Below are 15,657 nucleotides of genomic sequence, written 5' to 3' on the forward strand. Positions count from 1 at the left end.
TGTAAGGAAAGACATGATGAAAAAACTCCTCTTATGTTACTTTTACTAATACGAAGATGTTCTTAAAAAGTGCCTGAAAAAGTCCATTTGGAGAATTTAGTGAGGAATAATACTATAACTACAATGAACATTTTATTAGTTCTTTAGCATCAGAGCCCAACAGTAATTCAATTACTTATTTAGATACCGTAGATATAAGGCAAACAATCTGACTCTCAGTTACAAAAAAGGAAAAAGTGAGGGAACACTCGCTAGTTTCTTTCTTGGACTCAAATCCAAAGTAAGCCAGTCTGAAGCAGGAGCCTGATCTAGTTCTCTTTCTTATTGGCAGTTTTTTTTTCAGTTTTTGGCCGGGGCTAGGTTTGAACCTGCCACCTCCAGCATATGGGGCCGGCACCCTACCCCTCTGAACCACAGAGTCTCACTTTGTTGCTTTGGGCATCACAGCTCACAGCAACCTCATACTTTTGGGCTCAAGTGATTCTCTTGCCTCAGCCTCCCAAGTAGCTGGGACTACAGGTGCTCACCACAACGTCCAGCTATTTTTTTGTTTTAGTAGGCCCGGGCTGGGTTGGAACTCACCAGCCTTGGTAGCCCTGGTACATGTGGCCGGAGCCCTACCCACTGAGCTATGGGCACTGCTCTGGCAGCTGTTAAGTGATAGAATTATGCTATGTGGCTCAGGGGACAGAAAAGAGCTCAGGCAGTATCTCTGACTAGAGGAATTCACAGCCTAGAGGGAGAAAAACACATGTATGCCAATAATCGAAACAGAATGATATGCACTACAACCAAGTGCTAATGACAAAGGAAAATGCACCAACTCTGCCTACATGTAGGAAGAGGCCAGGGAAAACTGCAAGGATGATGCAAAATCTTGAAGGAAAGTAGAAACTTGTTAAATAGACAAAAGGCAAGGGAGAGAGAAGTATAAACCAAGACCTGAAGGAGGTAAGGCAGAGGGCCATGCCATTTTTCTACAATAGTTTTCCAGGCGGGGAAAACAGAAAGACAAATTCTCCCAAGGGGAAATGTGTTTGGTGTGTTCAGAAGCAACAAGAGGCCCAATGGTTGGAGTGCAGTAAGTAGTGGGGAGGGTAGCAGGGGATAATGAAGTCAAAGATAACAGGTGGTTAGATTATGTGGGATTTCACAGACATTTTACAGACTCTGGCTTTTCCTATGAATGAGATGGAATGTCACTAGTAGGTTTTAAGTAGATATGTGTCAAGATCTGATTTAAGTTTTTATAGGATTACTGGCTACTATGTTGAGAACAGACTAGGGAACAAACTAGAAAAACAGGAAGTAGTACTCAGAGACTGAAATGCATGAAAAGATTATGGTGAAGCTACAGTGATTGGGTGCAGCATGATGTGATGGTATAGGGTTTGACCATGGGGGTGATTAAAAAAGGTAGAGGAGGCCAGGCATGGTAGCTCATGCTTGTAAACCCAGCACTCTGGGAGGCTGAGGCAGGTGGATTGCTTGGGCTCAGGAGTTCGAGACCAGCTTGAGACAGAGTGAAACCCTATCTATTCTAAAAATAGAAAAATTAGCCTGGCATTGTGGCATGCGCCTGTAGTCCCAGCTACCTGGGAGGTTGAGGTAAGAGGATCACTTGAACCCAAGAGTTTGAGGTTGGTGTGAGCTATGACAATGCCACAGCACTTTACCTAGGGTGACAGAGTGAGACTCTGTCTCAAAAACAGTAACAAAAAGATAGAGGATAAAATTATTAAGCAAAATCAAACAAATAAGTTATTACTAACAGTTAAATTAGCAAAGATTCTAAGTGACTTACTCACTTATATTCTGAAATGCTTTTTTTTTTTTTGAGAGAGAGTCTTACTGTTGCCCTGGGTAGAGTACCACAGTGTTATAGCTCACAGCAACCTCAAACTCTTAGACTTAAGCAATCCTCTTGCCTCAGCCTCCCAAGTAGCTGGGACTATAGGTGCCCATCACAATGTCTGGCTACCTCTAGAAATGGGGTCGGGGTCTCACTCTTACTCAGTCTGGTCTTGAACTCCTGGGCTCAGGCAATCAGCCCACTTCGGCCTCCCAGAGGAATGAGCCACTGCACAGCCTGAAATTCTTTCTTTTTTTTTTTTTTTTTTAATTTGGCCGGGGCTGGGTTTGAACCCGCCACCTCCGGCATATGGGACCGGCGCCCTACCCGCTGAGCCACAGGCACTGCCCCTGAAATTCTTTCTTAATAGAAAAAGAAAAGACTGGAAAATGTACACAAGGCAGTTTTGCACATGTGAACATCATATCGTGTGGACTACATTGGAAAAAGGTTTGAAAATTGCTTTTCTAAGGTAGACTTACTTGGCTGCTGCTTGCAGACCACAGGCTCTGATAATCTGGACTGAGATGGAGACAGCTCGAGCAGCAAGAACTCCCTCTGCTGTTTTTAGACTATGCCTGTACCGTAGGCCCACGTCCAGTAAACCTGAACAATAAGGACAAAAGGAAAACAGATAAAAATGTTGATTAGAAGAAGGAAGAAAAGAATAAACGCTGCAATCATAAGGGACAGTAAGAGAATGTGTCCTGGTCAGACTCATATTAATTATCGCATTTTAGGGTTCACAAAGGCTTAATAGATTATTAATTTACTTTATGTGCAAGAAACTATGGCTCAGGATTCAATTTCTTACTAAGATCACACAACTATCAAAGACAGAATAATTTCAGATTTTTTTTTTTTACCTCTCTGGATACCTCCTGGACAAATTCCAGATTTGTTTTAACCCCCAGTTATATTTATAGAATTGAGATGGGCTCTAGCCCTTAAAGAAAACCTTTTAAAAATTTTCATCTCTCACACACTTCTATCACCCTCCTCTCATCAGCATCTGAAACATTCTTCATATGCCATCTTTTCATAAAAATTCTACCATCCTGCTATCACATTTCAGGGAAATCTTCAAGGAATAATACAAAAGCTGATCAGTGAAGGTCAGGAGGAACAACTGAATTTTAATTATGGCAAGATAAAACCTTTTGCTTTGCCAGATACTCTTTAGCAAGCATGTACAGCAACTTGATTTAAGAGGCTAAACCTCATTATCTGATGAAACACTTGGAGGGTAGGTCATAGTGCTGGAAGCATTAGCAATATAATACATTCCAGATTCCAAATTCTAATTAATCCCCTTCCAACTTTCAGTCCTAACTCCTCACTTACAGTGAATTCCTCATTTAGGTTAACCATTGTCTACCAATCCCACATCTGCTCATGTTAGCTTAGAATAACAGTAATTCTCTGAGTATACTATGTAATACAACTTATTTCACAAAGGCTTATTAAAAAGCTTGCTTAAGTTAAAGGTGAAATGAGACAAGCACCATTTATATAGTGGAACTATGAGTTTTCTAGAATTATATATGAAATCTGTAGTGTATATTCTATGCTTATTTTTCTAAAAGAAGGTGTCTCATAAATTTTCATCAGATTCTCAAAAGGGTAAATACCCCAAAATATAAAGAATCATTAATTTAGAAAGAAAAAGGATTTTTATGTATACTGATTCTGAAAGGATAAAGTAAACTAATCTTCTGTTACCTGATGATTGGTTCCTCAACTCTTTTCTGCTCTCAATCCTGGGGGTTAAGGGAAGATTAAAGGTCTGTATTCCCACATTCTCACGCTGCTGCCTCGTTACCATAGCACAGATCCTTGATAATGGCAAGGTTCCTCTGGCGACCATCTGGTCTCTCACATTAGGATAATAGTATCTGCAAACCATAAAAGCACAAGCTGTCAGTTGGAAGAATTAGGTAAATGAATAATTCAGTGTGCCCCAGAGACCAGTCTTTAGTATCAAGTTATCTTTGGAGCCTGATTGCTTTGTATTGGTGATATATAGCTGTGGTTCCATCTGGCTGGATTTATTGCCCTTTCCATGGAAGCAGAATCCCACAAATTAAACTGAGTCAGGACAAAGCCCAGCTTCCCACAGGCTTTCTGTTACCTGTAACTACATATGCCCTGGGGCCCTGAGGGCAGCCACTCCTGAAAACTTCCATCCTGTAGCAACAAAAGTGGTTCTAAGTGGAATAGTTCTAATCTCTTTCATGACTTACTCATCTTCATGCTCAGGGTCCTGTGCATGAGGATAATGAGGTAATAAGGAGTAATGAGGATCTGTCAATACCTACTCTATTTTCTTCTCTTGTCAAAATAGTCTATTCTTAGATAAGATGTAAGTAAAACCTAGGTGGGTTTAAAAATCCCCCCCCCTTTTTTTGCACTTGATTTCCATCTAATTGTATTTAGGAAAAATTTCTCATATGTGGATGGTACTCTTCCTTAGTCCTGTTCCTGATGATGCTTCCCCTCCTCCCTTAATCATTTTAGTTGGTTTCTTGGGGGTATGGATGTAAAGGGGGAAGTATGAATATCTATACTCATGCCAGTATCTTTCTTGGAAATCATCTACCAATGTCTGAAACATTGAGTGGATTTATAGTTTACAAAGTCTACTCTTCTGGTGGCAGAAAGTATTGACTACAATAAATGAATTTAGAGTGGGAAGACCAGTTAGGAGGCTATCCCAATAATTTAGGCATGATGTGTTAAGGCTCTAAACTAAATAAGGCAGTAAGAGAAGTACAATAAAAGTGTAACTGATATGATTGATAGCAGGAGGTAAAATTAATAGGACTTTGCGTCTAATGTAAGTAGTGGTCAGAAGTATTAGATACTATTGCTCCCAAGATCCCATTAATTATTTCAGTAAAAACTGGGCAAGATTCACTGTTATATCCAAATAAAAAACAGGGCAAAAGGGGCTACTAGCTCCCTTAAAACAATTCAACCTAGGCTGACATAGGATGCTTTATTTATTTTTTTAATTTTAGAGATGAAGTCTCGCTCTGTTGCCCAGGTTGAGTATAGTAGTACAATCACAGCTCATTGTAACTTCCAACTTTTGGGCTCAAGCCATCTTCCTAACTCATCTTTCTAAGTAGCTAGGATCAAAGATGCACGTCATCATGCCCAGATAATCCTTCTTATTTTTTATAGAGATGAGGTCTCAGTATGTAGCCCCCACACTGGACTTGAATTCCTAGCCTTAAGAGATCTTCTCATAGCTTTGGAATCATGGGCATGAGCCTCGGTGGCCAGCCAAGAACAGGTTGCTGTATTCTATGCACTTCCTTCCTAGGCAGTGGTTTGGCTTCTCCATACTGTACCTGCACCAAATTTCAAACTGAACTCCACCTCCAGGCATGAGCCCCTGTGAAGAGAAAGCACTTAGTAGGAGCCTTTGCACAGGAACTTCTGGTGGCAACAGAAGAGAGTGACGGTGTTCACTATTAAAAATGGGATCTGGAACACAGAGGGTGGTTGCAGTTCTGAAGGGCTTCATGGTAATTCCTTTGGAAGAGAAAAAGCAGTTCAGAATAATCTAACACAACACTTAAAAGTGTTTTTTTATTCTCTTGTATATCCTTCCAATGACTATCACTTTATTAAAAAATAATACTGGGCAGCGCCTGTGGCTCAAGGAGTAGGGCGCTGGCCCCATAGGTATATAAAGTATTATATTATTATATATATTATATTATTACTCCTACTTCACAGATGAGGATATAGATACCTTGAGGTTACATAGTTAACCCAAAGGTCTTACAGCCAGGAGGTCACAGACCTGCAGTCAGAACCTTTATCTTCAGACTGTGTTACTCTCACCAAGGCTCACTTCCCTAATAGCTATGGTTCTCTAAGTTCCCATCGTTATATAAAAGAAAGAAATCCCTTTGGTGATAGATAATATATGATGGTTCCAATTTTTCTACATTCTTGCCAACACTTGTTTCTTTGTTAAAAAAAAAAAACTGTAGTCATCTTAGGGAGCATAAAGTATTATCTTGTGGTAGTTTGCATTTCCCAAATAACTAAAGAGGCTCAGTATTTTTCCATGTGCTTATCAGCCATTTGTATATCTTTAGAGAAGTGCCTATTCAGATCTTTTGCCCACTTTTTATTTAGTTTTTTAAAAAATTGATTTGTAAGAATTCTTTATATACCTATATATACAAGCCTCTTATTTGAACCTCGCAATCAAAACTGGTAGTACTTTGGCAGACATTCTCAGACATGCACCGATTGGTGAAAAATTTGAGTCACCCAATCTCTTTGTTCCCAGCTGAGAACAAGCTAGAGAGTCTGCTTTTTTGCTTCAGCTATCAGAGATGACCAGAAGATGGAAACAGTAGTTGGATGGGTATGAATCCCAATCTTGGCACCTGTTAGTGGGGTGGCCCCAGGCAAGTCACTTAATAGCTTTTCCTCTTTTGTAAAATAAAAAAAATAGAATATACCAGGATAGGGGTTGTTTGTAGGATTTAAGATTATAATCTATCTGAGATAAGTATATGTACATATTTCCCTTAGAAGCAATCGTTCAGTATTGCCTAATTCAGTGTTCATGGTAGCTTTAGAGAATGTAACTATGGTGCATAATGAGCATCAACTGTATTCGTGCACATGGTAAGAGTAAATAGGTATGTAAATGATGTAAGATTGGGCAAAATGTAAGGAATTGGTAGATCTGTACAAAAGTTCTTTGTATTATTTTTATAATTTTTTTGTAAATTTGAAATTACATAGAAATAAAAAGTTACAAGACAAGAAAAAAGTTATAAGAAATAGTTAAAAAAAATTAATTTGGCTTATTTCCTGTTTTATTGACCAAGTGAGGGGAGAAACATTCAACAACACAAAATTCACTCAGGAAAAAAAGTTCCCAACTATATCCAGTAAGAGAACCATCCGAGAAGGAAAAAGGCTAATCTCCTAAACCTACCATTTTCAAGGAACTCAGATCCTTTCAGCACACTGGATTGTGAGTCTTGAACTGGAAAGTAGTACTGGACATAACAATCTGCTTCTCCCCAGACTGTTGCCTGAAGAGGGGCTAGCCCTTTAACCATCTCTACATGGATCTCAAAGTGATGCTCTACCAGTCCATTTCCTTGGTCCTCTGCCTATTAAACAAAACAGAAACTTCAATGAGCTTTAAAGAGTAACTTGCTTAGAATATTTTTGTCTCTATGATGTCTGAACATAGATGAAGAAATAAGCATAATTATTTGAGACTAAAATAGATAATTTCATTGTGTCTAATTCTTAACAACTGCTCACTGTAACTAGACCAAGCAGGATTTACTCTTGATCAGGAGACTGGGCAAGTAGGAAGTTCATAAAAATAATTCAGTGCATTAAGGAGCAAAGAAAAAAATGACTAACTCAATAAATGCTAAAAAGGCATCTAATAAAATATTTGTTCCTAATAAAAGCTCTTAGTTCAATAAGACTAGGCGGCTATTTTCCTAATAGGAAAAAGAATAAATATTTAAAGGAAAAAGATATTAATTACTATTTCTAAAGAAGTTGGTGACAGACCGGGACTATCCAATAATGGTAAGGACTATGTGGGGAGGTAGTGAATACACTGTTACTAACAGTATTGCTATTAATAATCATGTATTTATTATTAACTACAAACTACTTAATATGCATAGTTACCATAATAACACTAGGAACCAGGCTTTAGGCTCCAGTAGTCTGACTCCAGAGCCAATATTCTTTAACTCTATTATCTCAGACATCAGACAACCAATTATTAGGAATATTCAGGGGGTAAAGTCAGGATTTGAATAAGATTAAAATGATATGATTTAAACATGTTTAGTATTCTAACTATTAATTCAATAAATCTGGAATAGAAATTGTACATTAGGTTTTTCCTTTGAAATCTAAAATCGTGTTAGCAATACCTGCTCAAAAATTTCCTTAGGAAAACAGAAAATTGCCAATTTGATTCCCTAGAATACAAAGAGCAGTTAAAAAAAAAACCTCTCAGAGTCATAATAGCTGTTTAATTTGGCTTTAGAGTAGGATAGTAATTTTGATAATTCTGCAGATGGCACAGTACTAGTCGTTCAGATGGTAAACTAGTACTATGGATGAGAGACATGAATATAGGAGGAAAAACAACTGCTTCTATAGATATCTAACCTCACGGGCAAATTTTACATGGATTTCCTCTGCTCTCATAATGAGAAACCTTTCCTAAATTTTAATAAGGAATTTACCAATATCTGAGTCTACATCACAAGGTGAGGAACAGGCAACACCTAAATAGACCAGGAATATTATAGGTGATTTTTCTTTATTCTGTAATAGACAATAATAACTAAGAAAAATTTAGAGTTCATAATAAACAAATGCATCATAACCTGCCAACAGATATTTTCTTACTAGTTCTTTCTCTGCTTGAGACATTTACATTTGTCATTTGAATTCAGATTAAAAAATATAACATACTTAAATGATATGGACACTGACATTTGGCTAGACTAACACAAACAACAAATATAAGATACAGTAGTACATGATACAGTGGAATGAGGACTGTGTTTGAACTCTAATTCTATCATTCTTAGTTATGTGACCCTGGACAAATAATATAACCTCTATGAATCTTTATTTCATTACCTATAAAATACAAACACAGAGACTCACCTCATGTAGTCATTAGGGAAATAAACATGACAAAATATGTCAATATGCTTTCTCAATTGTGTAACACTGTACATAGTAAAAAAAAATTACTTATAAGTTACCATCAGGTAAGCCAACACTTTACTGTAACTTTCCAACATGGACTTAACCAACAGAAAGTTAAGATTTTGCTGGCTTGGGCAGTGCCTATAGCTTAGGCCACATACACTAAGACTGGCAGGTTCGAACCTGGCCCAGGCCAGCTAAACAACCACAACTGCAACAAAAAAATAGCCGGGCGTTGTGGCGGGCGCCTGTAGTCCCAGACAGTAGGGAGGCTAAGGCAAGAGAATTGCTTAGGCCCAAGAGTTGGAGTTTGCTGTGAGCTATGTCATCATGGCACTCTACTGAGGGTGACATAGTGAGACTCTGTCTCAAAAAAAAAAAAAAAAAGAAAAAGAAAAAGATTTTGCTGGCTTATCTTTGGGATCACTCCCTACTCCTAATTTTTTTTTAAAGGTAATTAAGTTAATAAATTGGCAAATTAAGATCTGATTGTTCAATTAGATTTTCTCTTATTATTTTTCTGTTTGTTTTTACAGACTGGGTCTTATTACATTGCCCAGGCTGGTCTTGAATTTCTGGCCTCAAGCTATCCTCCCACCTCAACCTGAGTAGCTGGGATACTACATTCAAGACACCATGCCCAACCCAATTAGATTTCTTTATAAATTCAGGGAACTAAGAGGGACACAGAGATCCATTCAAATCATAAGAGAAAAAAGCCAACGATTTCTTAAGATTTATAGTAAGGACTTGAGTACAAGTTATGCTGTTTTAATACTGAACTTTTCATTACTGAAATAAGGATCTGGGCTATGGATTCACTAAAACATTCAAGAGAAAATGAGATTATAAAGGCTCGGCGCCTGTAGCACAGTGGTTATGGCACTGACCACATGCACCAAGGCTGGTGGGTTCGAACCTGGCCTGGGACAGCTAAACAACAATGACAACTGCAACAAAAAAATAGTTGGGCATTGTGGAGGATAGTCCTAGCTACTTGGGAGGCTGAGGCAAGACAGTTGCTTAAGCCCAAGAGTTAGAGGTTGCTGTGAGCTGTGACACCACGGCACTCTACCCAAGGCAACATAGTGAGACTCTGTCTCAAAAAAGAAAAAAAGAAAATGAGATTATGGTTTTTGTTAACCACAGTGTTTAGTTACTACCATAGCAACAGCTGGTACAGATGGCTGGTCCTGTAAATGGGCTGGCCTATGGCTGAAGGGAGGGCGTATTCCTTCTTCATTCTTTAATCTTTGTAGTGCCATTATCTGATCTGAAGAACCCATAGCTAAAAAGACTCGAAGGTTCCCATTTTGGTGGCCTGAGAACACATCAATCACAGGCATGTAGCTGTCGACAGCAACAACTGGGTATTGGGCATCAAGCAGCAGGCAAGAAATCTTGGGATCTCTAGAGAAGGAGAAATTGTGAATGATCAAATAACATCCATCAATCATGTCACAGAGTTGTTTCATTTCTTAGTTGACTCATTTTTTGTTTGTTAAAAACAGATCCACAACTAGAAAAGTAACAGTAGTTCTAAAAAATATGTGAATTGGTTAATCACCAATCTAATAAGCAGGCAGATACTTTCAAAGTGTTGCAGTTTGAAGCCAAGAGCTGTGTCCAATGTGTGTGTCTCATCATGGCCCAAGTCCAGTGTCTGTGATCTTAACAGTATCTCAGTGGAGCCTTGCTAAATTGCACTACTTGATGGGGGGCAGTGTGGTTAATTAGGAAGAGTATGGGCGTTGGAGTCTGGCTAATGAGATATGGATAGTATTACTAACAATATCTGCCATCTACTGAATGTGTACCTTGATAGGCACTTTACAGTGTTCCTACTTATGCTGCAAAGGTGATATTCACTATTAACAGATGAGAAAAACTACATTTAAAAAGGCCAAAGTAACTTAGCTAAGGATACATAACTAATAGGAGGTTGAGTAGGGATTCAAACTCTGATAAATGATTTACAGTATCACCCTGAATCTTAGCTCTGCTGCTCATTTGCTGTGACTTAAGCAATCCATGTAACTTTTTTTTTTTTGAGACAGAGTTTTACTTTGTTGCCCTCGGTAGAGTGCTGTGGCATCACAGCTCACAGCAACCTCCAGCTCTTGGGCTTAGGTGATTCTCTTGCCTCAGCCTCCTGAGTAGCTGGGATTATAGGTGCCCACCACAACACTCGGCTTAATCCATGTAACTTTTATGAGTCTTTCCTCATTTGTATAATGCAGGCAATAAACTTCCATCATAGGGCTGTTGTTAGAACCAAAATGAGACAACAAACATAAAATACTATGTTGCTTGGTACATGGTAAGTACTCAGTAATTAGTAGCTACTATTGTTTTATGCTCTCTTAGCAAAGAATGGGATCTAATGCAATGAAAAGGAAAGTGGAAGAAGGCCAAATAAATGTTACAATTAAAAATAGGGGAAAAGCCAAAAGCTTACAGCAGATAGCAGCATCTGTGATCCCAGCAGTACTCCTTGGCCTGGCCATGATTTTCAATGTTACTATTCTAAGTATTTTGTTCACAGAAGACCTACCTATGTATTTACTCACTAGATCCTCACCACTGCTCCACAAGAGAGAGAGGGAATCCAGTCACTCTCATTTTACAGATGAGAAAAAGAAAGCCAGAGAGGTTAAGTGACTTCTCCAAGTTAAAGGACAAATTTCTCATTTGTAAAATGAGGATAATGATAATACTTCATGGGGTTCTACACATAATAAGGATAAAACGAGATAATGCCCACAAAGGCATTTCCTATAAAACACAGCATTTAAAATGTGGAACCACAAGAGGGCTGCTGGAAAAAGGAAAGTGCTAAAATAATTAAAATTCAGAAATTTGAATCAAAACACAATCTGTACTGAGGAAAGAATGAACCTCCAGGTTAATCAATACCCCAATTAGGTGTTAAAATGAGGTATAGTAACCATATGGAAGGTATAAAAGACAATATTCATTACAGACATTTTGCAAATAGTTGGAATGAACAATACTAAAATTTTGCAACAGGAAGGTAAACCATTAGTTTTCTGAGTGGTAACTTTTGGCAGTAGAGCTTCTGGGGAAGAGAGTGGACTCTAGAGCTAGGTTATCTAGGTTCTAACCCTGGTTCCACCCTTATGACATATGTGACAAGTAATTTAACTTCTCTGAGTCTCTGTTAACTCATCTGTACAAAAGGGGGAATAAAAGTACCTGCCTCAGAGGGTTGTTACGAAGATTAAATGACTTGATGTATGTAAGGTTGTGCCTGAAACATGGTAAGCAATATCTGTGAGACTGCTTTAAAATTGGAGAAAGAGCAGCAACTGTGGTGAAATTGAGAAGAGTCCTCCAAGAGATTACTAGGTTATTCATGTTTGTAAGTCAAAAGAATTCCTCTTCAGTCCATACAAAGTGAGAGATGCAAAATAAAGAAAACTCTAAAAGATCCTATTTACTTGAATGACATGTAAAACTGATGAAGGGGAAGTTTCACCAGCCCGAGCAGCTTGTCCTGAGGTCCTGGGCTCCGAACTTTGTTCCAAGTTTCAATTACCATCACATTGTTCTTAAGCCTTTCCAAATATTTGGAAGACAGAGGGACAGGAATAACCTGGGGGAGAGAAATAACCAAAAAACAAAACAAAACACAACTCACACCTGAGACAAAGGATTAATTTATACTTTTACTCAACAAGCATTTACTGAAAACCTACATGTGCATGCATAGGAGCTAAAGAAATCAAATTAAAACCTACTCTTATCCTCAAGAGAAGTGGCAGTCAGCTGTTAAAGATAAATACACAAAGGCAAGATACAAAATAGTATGAGTTCTCTGATGATGAAATTCATATAGATGGAGCTTTGGGGACACACAGAAGGTAGTTAGACATGTCAAACATGGTGCCTGACAAACTTATCCAACCCTTTCTGAGGCAAAGTGACCCATTTGTAAATCCCACTGACAGAAACATGTTTCTAAAACAAGGAAGCCACTGACTTCACATGGATTGAGCATTTTATCAAAGGGCAGCCAACTCACCAGTTCAATAGAATTTAATGAAAAAAAAAAGGCCTAGTGTAAAAGCTCTGCCCAAGAGGTGTCATAGTAAATAGCAAAGCCAACTGTTCATCTGGATTTTCAATGTAAAATTATTCCAGAATTGGCCAGCTAGTAGTTGAAAGAGAAAAAACAAGTTGCAAAGAGAACCAGAGATCTAGAGCCAAGAGCAGCTCCGTCAAATTAATGGTAGAAACAAAGGCCTATCGATTTAAAGAAACCCAAGCTGAGGTGACAACTATGGTAGCAGAGGAGAGATGAGCCTCAGTGATAAAATCAATAGAAAAGATGAGAGGCAAGAAAGATGAAACCAGAAATGGTATAAGGCATGACAAGAGGAAGACACGAGAAGAGCGGAGAACCAGAGCAGAGCTATTTTTGTATCTACCTAAGAAACTCTAATTACATAAGGTACCCTGGTACATTTCAGTTCCTTTAAACCAAAAAAAAGTAAAATGAACACAGCTACCTAACCTCCAAATAAGGACGTTTCAGATAGCACTACTGGGAGAAAGTAACCCTAAATCTTTAGGTTTAGCAGGAATTAGTATAAAAAGCTCTGCCTAAAAGGTGTCCTGAAAGCTGGGAAGGAAATTCAAGGCAGAAGGAATAGCACACGTAAAGACACAGAAGTAGAAGAGAATATTTAGGAAACTCCAAGAAGCTGAGCACAGCTGGATTACCTAGTGGGAAGGGAAGTAAGACAGGAGTTGAGACTGGAGAAGTACATTCAGTCAGTTCCAAAGGGTCTTGGAATCCAAACAAGGTATTTCATTCTATCCTGAAGGCTTTGGGGAAATTAATGAAAAGTTTAAGCAGGTGAGTAAAATATTCAGCTTAGTGTTTTGGAAAGATCACTTTTGTTTCATAAGGAAATAGGTTGACCAGTCTGAAGACTATTTGGAAAGGAGGGTGAGGGCTGAATGGAAGCAGTAGTAATGGACCAAAGAAAGGGCATATATTCCAGAGATAATTAAGTTTGCAGCATACTGGACATGATAAATAATTGTATAAGAGTCAAAGATAACTTTCAGGTTCTAAGTAAGTTTCTAAGTAAAGTATAAGATGAATTAGAGCAGACAAAAAGAGCAAAAACAGATTTGGAAGGAATGATAAAGTAAGATTTGGACACATTTGAATTTCTTCTTTCATTTACACATCTTTATTGAATACCTGGTAGATATCAAACTGTGTTAGGTGCCAAGTGTAATGGAGTTTTGAGACACTGAAGTGGTGATGACCAGCAAGAAATCTGATACAGAGATCTGAATCTAGAGGGCAATGTTTGGCTAATATAGAAGTGTACATTTGGAGGTTACCTTCATAAAGATGACAGCTAAAGTAGTGGGAATGGATATAAAGACCACAGAGAAAAAGAGGGTTAATTTGGAAGACTGCCAGAAATAATGAGTAGAGCACCAAAAATTAAAAGTAAAAGAAAATAAAAAGTACTGGGGTCAGTACTACTTAGTTTTACTCCTGGACTAATGACCGAAAAAGAACAGCTGTTGAGTGAGGAAGAAAATAAGAAAGTGGTGTTACAGATATCAAGGAAAAAACTAATTTATACTAGTTCCAAATCCTACAGATAAATCAAGTAAGATGAATATTGAAATCAGTGGAGAAAAAATAAGAGTGAGAAGAAATACATAGTTAAAGCAATAAAGAAGGAGAAATAAAAGATACAGGTCGGCACAGGGGCTCACAATCGTAATCCTAGCACTCTGGGAAGCTGAGGTGGGTGAATTGCTTCAGCTCACGGGTTTGAGACCAACCTGAGCAAAAGCAAGACCCTGTCTCTACTAAAAATAGAAAAACTGAGGCATGAGGGTCATTTTAGCCCAAGAGTTTGAGGTTTCTGTGAGCTATGATACCATGCTACCATGGCACTCTACCCAGGGCAACAGTTTGAGACTGTCTCAAAAAAAAACAAACAAGAAAAACAAGAAAGAAAAAGAAGATGCAGGAAAGGTGGGTAAGTTTATTCAAAGTCCTAGAGAAAGCAGAAAGGAATAGAATTCAGAACTCAAGCAAAAGAAATAGTGGGAAACAAAGGAACTCAAACAGGACAGAAAAATAAAGATACAGAAAGTTTTAAAATGTTGGCAGTGTCTTTTTCTCTTTTCATCCATTAGCAGGACTGGCTCTGCACAGCAGATAATCACAAACGTCCCTTCCAGTCTGAACATTCTGGATTTCTTTTAAGATAAAATTATGATTTGGGAAACATACCTGTCTCCCATTGCTGTACCCCCTAATGGATAGAGAATATACAAAATTACCTGAGAAAAGTTAAAGACTGGTTGTGTTGTGCCCCATGCGATGACAGATCTGGTGACTTCCTCTGTGCTGAAGAGTTTGCAAGTTAAGTAAATATTACATGGCGGTTGTTTCTCAGATTCTCCAGTAACGAAATCTTTCCCATCTGGCACCATCAATAGCATGTGTAACAGCAAAGCACTCTCTTTTGTTGAACCATTTGTCTGCTTTTCTAAATTGTGGGAGGCTGGCACAGTCTTAAAAGTTGAAGGATTTGAGCTTGGTGACTTTGGGTTGGAGAGTACCAAATTCCAAGTTTTCTTTGCAGCTTCCTCATGAATTTGATTTAGGTTTTGTGGATTTCTGGTACAGGTAATATCTTGGTTAGGTACTGGAAGTATATTATCTGGACTTGCAGGAGCACAAAGTGGGGTATGCTGGGTGTTACTACTTAATTTAGTATTAACACTAGTGAAATCTTTGTTATCTGTAACAAGCTCCATGGTTACCTATAAAACATAAAAGGAGAAGGGCCAGTAAAAATGTCCTTTAGAATTAGAATCTGAGGATGACTTAATCCATTTCCTAATAATCTGATGCTGTTTCTAGCCTAAAACTTCTGATTCTCATCCTAATTCAGAATATTAGGAAATGAATAATTTATCCTTAAACATTCCAATAGTAAGAAAATAACAAATTGCATATACATGGAGAACTAAGACTAAAAATACCTAGGCAGATAATT

General features: G+C 38.1%; 1 protein-coding gene across 4 annotated transcripts in view; it reads right to left on the reverse strand.

The window, feature by feature from the left end:
* C2CD3 (C2 domain containing 3 centriole elongation regulator) overlaps window positions 1-15,657 on the reverse strand; it is a 163,218-nt gene that overhangs the window by 85,823 nt on the left and 61,738 nt on the right. For all 4 annotated transcript variants that reach the window (XM_053560620.1, XM_053560619.1, XM_053560621.1 and 1 more), the window contains exons 14-20: window positions 14,936-15,421; window positions 12,052-12,206; window positions 9,754-10,000; window positions 6,825-7,005; window positions 5,209-5,392; window positions 3,575-3,747; window positions 2,335-2,458 (exon numbers count right to left, since the gene is read on the reverse strand). In XM_053560620.1, the coding sequence (XP_053416595.1) occupies window positions 2,335-2,458; window positions 3,575-3,747; window positions 5,209-5,392; window positions 6,825-7,005; window positions 9,754-10,000; window positions 12,052-12,206; window positions 14,936-15,421 (1,550 nt within the window). The remainder of the gene's footprint in view (window positions 1-2,334; window positions 2,459-3,574; window positions 3,748-5,208; window positions 5,393-6,824; window positions 7,006-9,753; window positions 10,001-12,051; window positions 12,207-14,935; window positions 15,422-15,657) is intronic.

Source organism: Nycticebus coucang, chromosome 14 (assembly GCF_027406575.1).
Source record: "Nycticebus coucang isolate mNycCou1 chromosome 14, mNycCou1.pri, whole genome shotgun sequence".
In the NCBI taxonomy this organism is placed as follows: Eukaryota; Metazoa; Chordata; class Mammalia; order Primates; family Lorisidae; genus Nycticebus; species Nycticebus coucang.